Source organism: Empidonax traillii, unplaced genomic scaffold (genome assembly GCF_003031625.1).
Source record: "Empidonax traillii isolate 1590-97213 ecotype Southwest subspecies unplaced genomic scaffold, ASM303162v1 scaffold225:size1387458, whole genome shotgun sequence".
In the NCBI taxonomy this organism is placed as follows: Eukaryota; Metazoa; Chordata; class Aves; order Passeriformes; family Tyrannidae; genus Empidonax; species Empidonax traillii.
In genome coordinates, this window is record NW_020955418.1 from 89,214 (window position 1) to 103,144 (window position 13,931).

A 13,931-nucleotide genomic window follows, 5' to 3' on the forward strand; every position below is an offset into this window, starting at 1 on the left:
ACAGGCATGTCATTGCTGAAGTTGATAATCTGAAATGAAAATGTATACAGCAGTCCAATGAATTTATATTTTTTTTCAAGTTTGGTATCTGGGCAGTTTTGATGACACACATTCTATTAGAACATATAGTGTCGATGCAACTTACAACTGCTGGACTCCACTGTTTTCTGTTAGACAGTTAAGGCCAGTTATGAAACTAAAATTTATATTTTAACTATAAGATATGTTAAGCATCAAAAGTAACCCTCAGCTACAAAGGGAATTGAGATAGCTCAACACTGCCAAAGTTAAACCCCGCTACTCAGAAAACAAAGTTCAATTTCAAACCTCAAACTAATTTTAGCATTTAAACAACTTTAAACATTGTCTCCTCACCTCCTTAAACAACTGTGAGCACAGAAAAACACATCCAAAAATCAGGAACAATTGACAAAACTGCTCAAAGTGAAAGCATACAATACAATCACCCCTCATCAGCACTCAGGTGAGTAACACCATTCCTGCAGAGATATAATACTTTCTCCTGCGGGATTTCAAAATCCTTGCCAAATCAGTAACTATGACAGCTTCTCTCAAATAAATGTAAGAACTGTAGTCACTTACAAAAAGTGGGGATGCTATAAAATTGGGATCAGATGGAGACTGAAAGTATTGTGCTATGTGACTTATGAAAGAGGAACTGGAACCTGGAGATTCTGTGTGTGTGTGTGTGTATTTACTGTGTATTTTATCCTCTGTGTTCCAGAAGCTGCAGCAGGAGCCCTTTTAAAAACCATCCATATTCTTGTCCTTCTAGTGCTTGTGAGGTAGAAACACTCAGAAAAATCCAGTTAACTGATGACATGCATTTTTACCTTGAGCTTTTCGAAGATATATGAGATATCATCTGGAAAGCAAACACTTGCAAACAGAAAGGCATTTACCCATTTCCCTTGAAATTTGGGCAGTACTGTATTTGAAATGGAGGCCTGGGTTTAACTTTTACAGCACTTTTTCATGCTGCAAAACAGTCATGGGTAGAGAGCTGCTGAGAGACTGTAAGACTGCCTCTTGCAGTCACAACAAGCATTGAACACCTCTGGCTTTATAAGCAGCCAGGAATATTGATTACAGATTTCATCTAGACTAATAGAGAAGAATTGACTGAGAACTGGAAGGGGAAAGTAATCTGGGTGACAGTGATCATGAAATGAGTTTTTATTTCTAAGATGTGACAACAGTAGAGAAAGGACAACAGAGTTAAAAAAAATCCACACAAAAACAAAACGAAAGAAAAGAAAAATCCACCTGCAAAAAATCCAAACCAAACAAAGCACAGGCCATTATGGCTGTTCACAAAGTTCTCTTAACGACTGGAAAATCAGAAAATAATCACAGTAAGAAGTGGAAATACAATTATGTGACTAAGGGCAATTATACAGGAACAGCAAAAGCATGCATTAAAATCAGAAAGGCCACAGAGCTAAAAAAACTTTACTTAGCAAGAGACATAAAACAGAAAACAAAATTAAAAATACCTTAAAAATACAAGACAACAAACAGTGGAAGAGATCAAGCACCACAAAACAAGTGGAAATAAGTTGGGGGCAAACAGGGAGTCCACCTAACTTCAAATCCTAAAATAATTCTAGAACAAATTATCAAACAGTTACTTCGTAAACACATAAATGATAATAAAATAATGTTAAAACAAAACTACTAGCACACCACAACAAAAAAAACAAACCCAGACCCACCCACAGTTTTGCCAAAATAGCACATCAAGCAAATCTAATCATCTTCTGACAGACACCTGGCTGAGCAGGTAAAGACACACCTCTGCTTCAGTAGGACTCCACTTACTGACCCATTGGACATTCTATCAAACAAACTCCTGACACTCATCCTAGATATAATTAGTCTAAAGTGGCTTCACAACGGATTAAAGTCATCCTTAAGAGAAGTTTTCATTGTTATAGTCCACTCCTACAGTGGGAGAGGATTTCACGTGTCTGTCTGCAGGGACTTGTCGTAGCCTTGGTTCTACCAAGTATTTCCAGTATCATAAAATCTGACAGTGAAACACACCTGGAAGGGGCTGTAATCACTCTGGAGACAAGATCAAAATCAAAGGCAACCCTGAAGAACTTATTTCAGAACATTTCTACAATAGGAGGAAGTGCTATTTTTAGGAATGACACATAGGGGAAGAAAAACATTTGGGGACCAAAGCGAGCTGCAAAATGCAATGGTAGAAAAAAGCATGCACTTGGGAGACAGGGATGGGAGCACGGGCTTCCTTCAGTAGAGCTGGATCCAGAATTGGATCCACACTGTGAGAAAAATTCAGACAGAAGAGCAAATCTGTAAGAGCACAAAGTGCTCAGGTATTTGGAAAACAAGATTGTTGCTGAAAAGCCGAGGGAGTTGGGCTTAATTACTCTGGAAGAGATCACTATGGGACAACTCTGTAACAGTCTTCTGATGCATATCGAGCCCCTCTGAAAAGAGACAGTAAATGCTCCTTCCATGTTCACTGAGAGAAGTGGGAGGAAATAAAAGCCCTTTAACTGTCTACAACAATGATCTGAGACACAACTAGGAAAACGTGCTTATTAGTAGAAAAGGAAAATACAGGAAGAAGCTGTCAATGGATGTTGTGGAGCTTCCTCTACAGGAGGTTTTCAGAAGGTTTCAGGAGGCTATAGCTGTATTACTGTGCTGTCAGGTAAAACACCCCAAGAGTGACCAGTCAGACTGTGTGGAGGAACCTCGTCACTCCAGCCTGCCTAAAATCTTTCCTGACGAAGTCTGAAGGGCCACCCCCAGGGCACTCCTTCAGCAACAGTGACACAGGGGCTGAGAACAAAGCATAGAAAAGTGGTCATGAAGAAAGGCAAGATTCTCACAGCTTCCTATTCAAAGGAAAACATGCCATCAGCACCATAAATTTTAGGCAAGAATTAAAACTGCCAAGATACAAAACTCTGACAAACTGAATTCCACAAAAAACCAGCAACTGTTTAGTGGTTAGAATACCTCTACAGTTTAGATCTCTCAGGGCCAAATACTGAACTGAACAGGTACAAAAGCTTCAGCTACTTAACCTCCAATCCTAGACGGTAAGCACAGTATTTTGAGTTTTTATTCAAACTTGGTGAAGTTATCAATGATGAACAGGTCCTGAAATAGAGAACACTTGGTTTTGAGAGTACCATGTGGAATGCACTTACTTCTTTCTGGTTGCTAATCAAGGAGACACCACAAGGATGAAACACCGCTGAAAACTTCCTCAGAACTATAATCTTTCTACAGCAGACATAACACAACGGTTTCCAAATGCTTCTCCCTCTTCCCTCACCAAATGCCCAGAGGCATTTTGATATTTTTTTCAGAGAGGAAGACATAATGTTTAAGATACAGTCATACTGTACAGACCAGAACAGAACATGCTTCAAAGTGGAACCAGCTACAAAAAATGACTTCCAGTTGGGAAAAAAAAGTGGAACAAACAACATGGCCACAGCCCACCATCAAAGAAACAGGTGGATTCAGGATTTCACATCGACCAGTATGAAATTCTGGCTGGTCAGTCATTACCTCTGACACATTCCTGGTCTGCTGTGGGAGATGGTGTCAAAGGCTTTACTGAAGTTCAGGTAGACATCATCCACAGCCTTTCCTTCACCCCCCTAGTTGTGTCCCCTTGTAGTAATAAAGTGACTGACGTCAGGCTCACATGACTCAAAGTCTTGAGCTAAAGGTGAAACTAGGGATGCAAATAATCTTATCTTTGCTTTTCTGCTGTATTCTCAGTTTTGATGGCATGTATTTGTCTTCAGACCACTCTTTTCTCTGCTTTACTGAACATTTGCCCTGCAGTAAAACATGGATTTTAAATTTTGTTGTCTTTTAAAAGACAAAGGGGACCAGCACATAGTCAGGCAGCAATTGGTTTGTTTGGTTTGAACTGGTCCACATACACATCTCTGCATCACACCTCGGATCCAGCCTCCAGAAACAGACACAAAAAATAAAACAAACAACCTGCTAGATAAAAACCATACTCATAAGAGCAGATTTAGCAACACTAACAACAGTTTTGGTCCGAAAGAAATTCATGTTATGCAACTAATCTCGAATTCATTCATAAAAAATAGTTCTGTGCTGACACGTTTTGCAGAGCTAAATTACCATATTAGGCCAAGAGAGGGCTCCATTGAACTACATTTCCTTTGCCCACAACCCTTTTGAAGTACAGGATTTGGAAAGATGGAAAAGGATGAAGAAAGAGAGATAAGGAACACATGACAAGTGCAAGGGTTCACCAGGACAGCAGAGACAGAAGAAAAAGAGAGGGGGGAAAAATAAAGTCTAGTATTCTGTCTTTATTTTCTATAAGACCAAACACACACAAAACAAACACACATACACAAATAAACCATGTAAATGCAGCCATCAGAGAGCAAAAGCATAGTGGAAGAAGGAGGAAGATGTGGCTGGCACCCTGGGCAAACAAGTCTCCTTTGGGAAAATACTGAAAAAGTCAAAGACTCAGGACAACAGCAGGAAATCTACCAAGATCACATAACTGGTAAGTCTAAGTTTTTGGACAAAGCTAAATATTTCTCTTAGGCAAAATGTATAATCCACTTTTAATTAGTGAGAGCCACATTTTCATTAAAATTGGTAAGAAAGTACTTATGCTACTGTGGGTTGCAGAAGGAAATTTAGCTGCCTAACATTCCTTCATGAAAAAAAAAAAAAAAAGAAAAAAATCATCATCTCAACTTACAACCCCTTATTTTCTGATGCTTGAGGACCACCCTTTGTGAGGGGTGTGTACTGCATTGCTTTAAAATTCTTCTCCATTTCGTGTAGCACAACTGAAAACATCTAATACTCTACAAAGCAAAACCACTTGGATGGTGGACAAAATTGTTCTACACCTAACTTTTTCCTTTCAGAACCACCTTCACAAGTGACAGCAGTTGACTTTCACAACAATTTTAACCATTCAGACTTCGATGATACAACTTTAAAGCACTTCACACAAGTGTTCCAGTAAGTTAAAAGAATTAAGATGCGCATCCTTACATTTTGGGAAACTTCTTCAACATAAAGAGCTCATCACAGAGCACGTCACAGCAAGGGCTATACGATGCTGGCAAACACAAAAAAAGAAATCCAAAAGGATGCAAAAGAAGGCAGACATTCAAGCTGATGACTAGATAAGGGAAAATTGCCATGGTGAATTAAAGAAGCAGGCAAGGTCAGCCTACTTAGGAAAAAAACCTTTAGATGCCAGCAAATAAAGACTGTCTCTAATTGGCCCACTGAGAATTAACCAAATAAACAAAAAAAAAACAAAAAAAAAAAAAAAAAAAAAAAAAAAAAAAAAAAAAAAAAAAAAAAAAAAAAAAAAAAAAAAAAAAAAAAAAAAAAAAAAAAAAAAAAAAAAAAAAAAAAAAAAAAAAAAAAAAAAAAAAAAAAAAAAAAAAAAAAAAAAAAAAAAAAAAAAAAAACCACTTAAAAGGCGTAAGTGCAGCAAGCTTTCTGTACTGCATTGCAGTAGAGCAGGTATTCTGCTAACCCAGCCCCAGACTGAATAAGGACATTGAGTGGGGATTTTGAAAGTCTTTTGTAAAACCTTATTTGACAGCTGCTATTTTAGGAGCCCTTTGACCCAATCATCAAAAATAGATGAAGACAAATCCTGTCCAAGTGCCAATCACAGGCACTGAAAGACTGGTCTGCTAAACTTCTACACCAGAATTCAAGTCGGGCTGAAACAAATCTCTTGCTGATTTTTTTTTTGCTAGCTTTCAACCCAGTAACATGAACTCAAAAAATTTCTCCCACCTGGTCCATCCGCTGTGAAAGAGGCAATATTCTGAAGCATCCTCTTTATGCCTTGGGCAAAACATTTCTCCCAGACTCCAAGGTTTGCGCTGCCCATACGCAAGACAAAGCACCCAAGTGCAGTGTGAGGTTCTCTTACAGTGCCAGTGAGCCTCTGAGATAACCCAAGCAGACCAGCCATACACAAAAGCAGTTCACTGTTCCACATGCTGACAGCCTTGGCACTGTCAGCATGGAGGCCAGGAAGAGTGCCAGTCAGAAAGGTTTCATAAACAGTTATGTGAACTTTACTCTTTCATATGTATGTACTGGATAATATAAAGAGAGGGTTGCAAACCATGCTTTACAATACTGACTTCCCAAATATGTACACTTTTCTTTTTCCGTTCTTTCTCTCTCTGAAAATTAACCCCCTGATGTCTCCAGAGTACGCTTTTAAGGATTCCCATGCTCAATCTAGACAAAGCAGTGGAAAAAGGAGGTTAGAACCTTAAAAGCGTGTGTTTCCCATGTGTCCACAGCAGAGCACAACTCATTACCTGTTTCCTTAAGTCCTGAGCCGATCTATGAAGAGTGTGGTGGTTGTTAGCAGTGAGCCCTTTCGTAGAGGAGCCAGTGTTTGTAGTAGGATGGTGATTAGCAGCAGCCTGGTCTTTTCGACTCTCAGCCTTATGTTCGCTGTTCCTCTCCTTCCCTGGTGTGGCCTCTTTGCTTTTGTGTTTCTGAGCAGGTTCTTTCTCCTTCGATGATTTGCTGGACCCATTGAAAACTGAGAAGAGAGAAAATCAGGTTACTGAGGAAAAAAAAAGAAAACAAAACAAAAAAATATACAAGACCAAACACTTCATTCAAAACATCAGAACTTTCTCTGCTCTCGGTGTTGGACATTTAGCAAATGTCTTCTTATATATAAAGTTAAATCAGTAATCTAAGCACTATTTTGCATATTTCTTTATATAAGCAGATTTACTGAAGTATTTCCTTTGCTTGTTAACACACATTATCTTCAATAGCCAAATTAAAACATACAAGGTATATTACTGTTCTGATTGACCTAAATTTAGAATTATGAGTTTGATTTTTATTTATGACAGGTTTATCTTTTTTTTTTTGCTACCGCAGCAAGGGAATTCTAAACATAACCTAAACAGAAAAAAAAGATTTATTTTTACACCAGCGTAGAGGAAAGGAAACGTTCCATGAAAAAGCATGTTTTGTTTTTATCAATATCCAAACTGCTGAACCAAACTGACAGCAGTTTGCCTGTAGCAGAAAACTGCAAATAGAAACAGGTACTTCTGCAAAGAAAGGAAAATACTAAAACCGTTTTGGAACATGTCATATAAAGTAATGCTGGGATCTGTGCTGAGCACCATAGCCTTCTAATGAAGTGAAGGGATAGGAAAGCATGGAACAGAAACCGTTATTTTTCGTACAATAAATATTATTCAAATATATACAAGCAAGTTTTTTTCCTGTCCCTCTGATGAATTTATTTAAGAATATTCACTGCTCTTTTGTTGTCAGGGAAGATGAAAAACTGAGGTTAAAAAAAAAAACCACATCACATTTATCTGTTTGTTAGTCAAAAATGTGACGAATTCATGTGAGTGACGCTCCCTCTTCAGTGAAGCACTTGACAGACGTCCACAAGGCTTATGGTCCAACATCCACCATGGCAGGTGCCCTTCTGTCTTCTACTCATCTGCTCTTGATTTCTACCTCTGCCTTTTTTTTACCATGTTTTAGGAAAGGATGTAAATAAGAAACTTCATAAATACTTAATAGCACAAGTATGTAAAAAATTTTTGTATTACACACAACACACACCATCTGTTTGGGAAAAGTAACTAAATGAATTAAGTTACTGTTTTCCTGTGAAACGAAGGCCTTCTTTTGTCACTAAACATGACAATAACATACCTTCTTATCTCATTTTTGTAAAGCTTAGCTGTCTCCACATATGTCCCGTAGTATGACAGTAGTAGCAGCAGTAATAATAAATAGTAGTAATAAAAAACTCAACAATCCTGCTGGACAGAAGAGGGGCAGCTAAGCTGCTTCTGAGTAGACACCTACCTCCAAACCCTCTCAACCAGCTATCTAGCTTCCCACAGCACCTCCAACAGTTGAAACTCCAGTAAACTATTGACAAATTTGATTTTCAGGTCCCTCATCATATTTAGTCAATCACAAGTGTTGAAGTAGATTTTGTAAAAAAGAAAAAATCGGAATTGCTTTTCTTCCTCTCTTCCTTCCCCATTGCACAGAGTAAGAATGAGAGAAAAGCTGTCGGCAGTGAAGTCACTGCAAATTTCCCCATGGCTCTGTCACTCATGAGCTCAGGAACACCTGGCGCTGCCCCAGCCGGCCAAGGATTTCTCGGGGATTTCAATAACATAACCCTTCGTGTCTCATTTCTAGTGATGGAACTGATAATAATTGCCAACCCCTATCAGGAAGTACATGACAATACATTTATCCTCCTTCGTAAGGAGTTCTCACATCAGATGGAAGGCGCTACAGATGCACAAAGCACAACTATTTATTTTTAATAGGACATAGCACAAACAACCAATGGCAGTCTTGTTAATATGTATTTTATCATTGCGAGTGATATCTTCCTTTGGAGGGGACATATTGTATATACTGATCTGCTCCTACGGAAACATTAAATCAGAGAGATTAGTTTTCTGTAATCAGTTGCCACTTCATAAACCTGAGATCACTAAAACAGAAAACACAGCCAAAAAGCCAAACTACGCAGTTCTATGGTTCACCAAAAAAAAAAAAAAAAAAAAAAAAAAAAAAAAAAAAAAAAAAAAAAAAAAAAAAAAAAAAAAAAAAAAAAAAAAAAAAGAAAGTGAACATGAGACAAGGTATATTTTATATGCAACAGCTCATTAATTTTAAGTGTCGTGGGAACCCTGCCAGTTTTACCCTCTGAGTAATTATCTTTTGTCTTAATTTGTAAGATTCTTGAAAGGGAGAAGAGAGAAACAAGAGAGAAAAAATGTTCAGTCTCATAAGAAAAGCTTAAAAAGCCTAAAGTCTGAAAACACAATAAAAGGAGATGCAGATGCAAAACAGTTCTAGCCCAGCTGTCTCTAGTTAAACAGTAGATGGTATCAGTTTCTATAAAAATCAATGTTTGTTTCTTCCAACACCTAGATAACTGTTACATCCAGATAGATGGGTACAAAACCTTTCTGCAACAGTAAGTTCTGAAAAATTCACAAACATATTATGTGAACAAGTATCAAAATGTTCACTTGGGTAATTACAAAACACTATTACAAGCCAAGCATTTAAGGGGAGGGGGGGAATTCCCAAGACTATGATTTTGTTCTCATCTGATTAAAAATGTTGAAGAAAGTTATCTAGATGATAAGATATTTAGGACAATACAGATAGTAAGATGGTTCAGTGAAAAGACGAAATCACCAGCAAAGACCAAAAATCCCCCCAAGAAACCTCATTGTTGAAGAGTAACTGATGATAAGACAGAAACACCCACTTCTCAAAGGAAATATTAAACCCCCAAAACTGTGCAATAAATATTACTGAGACCAAATCTGATCAAAAAATTAAATCATTACTATTTCTTTTGTATCTTCTTATGCAGCAAATTCCATTCTCCTTCACATCTGACAGTTCTTAAACATTTCTGAAGCATTCCAAAAATTAGAAAAGGTGTACCCTTAAACTTTACTAACCCCAGATACTCATGTCCCAGCTACAATCTCCCGTTACAGATAACTCTGAGAGGTGCAATATCCAGTGTTCTGCTCTTCCTTGCTAGAGTGTAGTCAATAAAGGTTTCATCCTTGAAGCAATAACTTCATTAAAAAATAGACAGAAAAAAAAAGTCCAACCCACAGGAGTGGTGAAACTAACATTACTGAAGCAGAAATCATTTGTACTCTTGAATTATGATTATTTTATGCTACCTTAACCAACTCTGTATTTCCCGAACAGCTTATAGTTAAAGAGCACTACTAAAAGATAATTAAAAGTGCAAGTAAGTTATTAGTGTTCAGACACTCCAAATAGAATAAATCCATCTGAAAGCTTATTCTCAAAATGCTGCATTCTCCAAAGCAATTATTATTTAGCTGAAACAATAAGAGTCCCAGAGTGAAATACTTGTGGACCTTTTCGTTAGCAATGACGATCAAACGCAAAGAAACTGAACCACCACATTCACAGCTCACAAGCGCTGGGGGTTTCTAAACAACTGATACAATTTATGGCAGCAGAGCAAAACCTTATGGCAGGCGTGATCCCCACGGACGCATCACAGTGCTCTCTGCATCGGGGGAACTAAACCCCTGGCACCAACATCCACCCAGGATCCCATGCAGGGACTTTCGGGTGTCTCATTTGAAGCTGTGATAAAGAATCCCTACACAAACCAACGCAAACTGCAAATCTTGTGTGTACTAGGTGCAGCTATAACAATGTCTAATAAAATTTTTGGTCAAGGAAAGCCACAGATGTGCTCAATTACTACAGATTAACTAAGCATTTACTACAGGAATTGACACTGTAGTGAGCGATAAACATAATGTGTTTTCAGCAATTTTCAGAAGGATTCCTACAAATTAATTTGCACACAAACATTTTACAGGATACAGCCAGCCAGCCAGCCAGCCACTCAGAAGCTAATTTATAATATGTACAGTAATCAGGCTTTCACTGTGTAAGCAGCAGAATTACTTAGTGGACTGGGTTCAGACAACTGTTGACTCCACGGGCAAAGCTTTCTTTCCCGAGCCCTCCCGGAGATTACTCCTGCACTTGATATGCTTTATACTTAAGATAACTGGAAAGGTTTCACATGGACAGCAGAGTACTGAACCCTTCTGCCGTATGCCAGTGTCTGGAAGATGAAGGCACGTGAACCGTACATGTACAGATATGGCACATGCTGCAGACCTTGTGCTGCATAAAGCAAGTGATTGCACATTCATAAAACCATCCAAAATAGAGAGGGAAGATAAGTGAAAGGGAGAAGTTTTGTTTTTAGAAGGAGAAAAGGGAGCCTTGCCAATATTGTGAACCCGAGCCAGCTATTCCAATGCAAACCTCATGTTGTTACATAGATCGTGTTTGGGAAGAGATGTAATATTAATCAACTTTCTGGCATTAAGTATCCGTTACTGTACAAAAACATTCTTGCTCTGGCTTTAATTCAGTTTTAAGTCACTGTGAAAACATTTATGTGGCTCTCAAACTGAGTTAAAGGACCCAGGCAATAATTCTTTTCCCCTCCCAAAGGAACTAAAACAATCATCTACTACCATAAAACACAGTATTTTAATACTGCCAACTGTTTTCCTTAAATGTTGGGTACGTTCAGTCTTCTATACGCCATTTCCAGAGAAAGAAGCTGCCCTCTGGAGCCCCTCAACATGATCTACCTACTCAGAGTCAGGAGCAAAGGCATACTTCAGAAGAAAAGGCCAACACCACACTGTATGGTACACGTGGTCCTGCTGTTTGTGCTCTTCTCCGGCAATCCTAATGCGACACAAGGCAATTTCTCAGCGGGCGACGCCGCGACAAAATTTCCATAGCTGCATGCTAACAGAAGTCAAACAGGAGAACCACGGCAGAGAGGTAACGCTGAATTTCTTTTTGACGCCATCAGTAACTCAGTTGAAACCCTACACTCGCAGGAATACATCAGGCCAGTGGGAGAAGCGCTATTGGTATGAGACACCACGCCACCGTTTGCAAAAATTCAATACCAAGTGTCTCGTCTCAGCACAAATTCATTACTCTCACCTAACCATTACGACACAAACAACATCAAAAGGGTCACTCGCTAAGCAGCAAGTCCATACAAGAAGTGTCTGTCTGTTATCACGAGTCTCGCACCAGGATAACAATTCAATTTTTTTTTTTTTTTTTTGAGCAACTTCCAGCTCCCCTATTCTTTTCCACAGGTCATACATCTAGCTACTGAAAATCCACAAATCCCCAAATGTGTTGTGCCTGATTTGCATATTTAAATATGTAAATTACTGCAAACCGGGTAATTTTCGTGTTACATATTTTTGCAGAAAAATTAAATGTGCAAAAATGTTTATTGCAACAATTACTGGTTCCATGGTATTTCAACAAAAGGCTGTAAATCATCAAAATAATTGCCTACCCATTAACTATTGTAGCACTCTGCCTGAAATTTTCTCATTCTGCATTTTAGCTGGATGCAAAAATATTTTTCTTCTAAATGTTTACCTCTTCAGGATTAATTTCACTAAAAAAGATGTGTGAGCCTAAGCCTCTGTCTTATGCACCCACCCACAAATACCAAATTTATTTAAACCCAAAACTAAATAAAGAATTGCAACCACAAATTAGAATTTTCTCACAACACACTCAAACAGTAATGTATGTAAAATATATGCCATTTAAGCCCGAAATATACAAGCACTGCACTGCACTCTATCCTGAAATAAGAAAAGGGCTATCTACAATCTTTTCCTGCATCTTCTTTGTACTACTACACATGTAAGGAAATTACTCCGCTAAATTATCCATTGCAAATGGAGAAGTGAAACATTCTTCTGTGTTTCTGGTGAGTAAGACAGCCCTAAAGTGGAGTATAGTATTTCTAGCAATGCCTGCTTACTACGTGCTACTGCCAGATCTGTTTTGAAATTTGAGCCCCAAGAGGGGAAGACAAAAAAAAAAAAAAAAGCCCTATACTATTTTCTCCCCTGCTCATTTCAGCCAAAAGGCATGCGGAGACGTTTTTATCTCCCCATATTCACAAAACACAGCATGAACCAGTAACCATTTCTGACCCAGTAGGTTTTCTGGCACACTGGAGCTGGTTTGTTCCACCTAAGGAAACCAGATTTGCCTTCACGCAGAAGTCTGGTTACAGATGACAATGGCTAATTTTGTTTTCCTGGATGTAAATTAGAACTTAATTGTCCTTGTCAGGCATCCAACAGCAAACAGGACCTTCCCAGGTATGGAGGCCCAGATGTGCCCTTCTCTCCCCCTTGGAGCTGCTGTGCTGGTGTGAGAAACATCTGATGCTGCAATCATTCCTCTTGAGTAAATCAGCTAACTAGAGGAACTGCAGCCTGCTGCATACATTTTCAAAGTTGTCTATACAACTGTATCTGTGTACACTGCTCCTCCTGAGGCACTCTTCCAATCCACAAGCCCTTTCAAGTAGAGCAACGCCTATCCTCTTTTGCTCTTACGATGGGACTCATAACCCAACAGCTCCCTAACTGCATCTTCCAGCTCCCTATCATCACAGCCTGCCTAGAAAAACACTTGGCACCTGCAAATATTTTTCTTCGTGAGCCTGAAGAAAAAAACCTTCCATTGTGCCGCAGAATTAAATCAAACTGGGATTTATTTAGTTGTGAGGAATTCAAAGAATTAAGTTTTAAAGGAACAGAGACCTAAGCCTACCCTCTTACCTACAACTTGGAATTTCCTCTGAGCAGCGGGGATATGTAATTTAGACTCAGTACCTCCCTGGAAAGACTTGCACATTGTTACATATCCTTTTGCACACTCCCATGGATGCAGGGGAGAATACTTCTCCTGCCAAACGTTTTGCTTTGCTCTTTAACAGCTGGGTATGTGTGCAGCACATCAGAAGTACTACGAAAGGAGGATGAAAAGGCACAGGTAACAATTCGATGCTTTAAATATATCTATGTAAGCAGTAAGGTTGGAAGGCGACAAGTCAGTTGAGCTAATTACATCTTGTGCAGCAAGCTATGCCACGTGTTATACGTGCTTCCCATTCGTGCCTGGGCGTTCTCGGTTGAGTTAGCTGCCCAAAAGGTGTCTCAACAGGCTTGGTTATAACAAACAGTTTGGTGTGCAACCTTAATAATGCCCCATATTGGCATCAGAAGAGGATATTGACAAATGACTTCGCCCAGAAAAGTTGTTCTGGCCCCCATTTAGCAGAAAGCAATCATTTGACGCTGTCTAATAACATTAATCAAGCTCTGGACCTTTGTTGCTGTATGTCATAGCAAACGCTTAGCATTTTCAGGTCCAAAGTGCTTGACTACACATTGTATATTAAAAACAAAAGACGTTAA

General features: G+C 38.7%; 1 protein-coding gene across 3 annotated transcripts in view; it reads right to left on the reverse strand.

Moving 5' to 3' along the window:
* JARID2 (jumonji and AT-rich interaction domain containing 2) overlaps positions 1-13,931 on the reverse strand; it is a 214,896-nt gene that overhangs the window by 29,971 nt on the left and 170,994 nt on the right. For all 3 annotated transcript variants that reach the window (XM_027887944.1, XM_027887945.1, XM_027887946.1), the window contains exon 6: positions 6,381-6,610. In XM_027887944.1, coding sequence (XP_027743745.1) covers positions 6,381-6,610 — 230 coding nt within the window. The remainder of the gene's footprint in view (positions 1-6,380; positions 6,611-13,931) is intronic.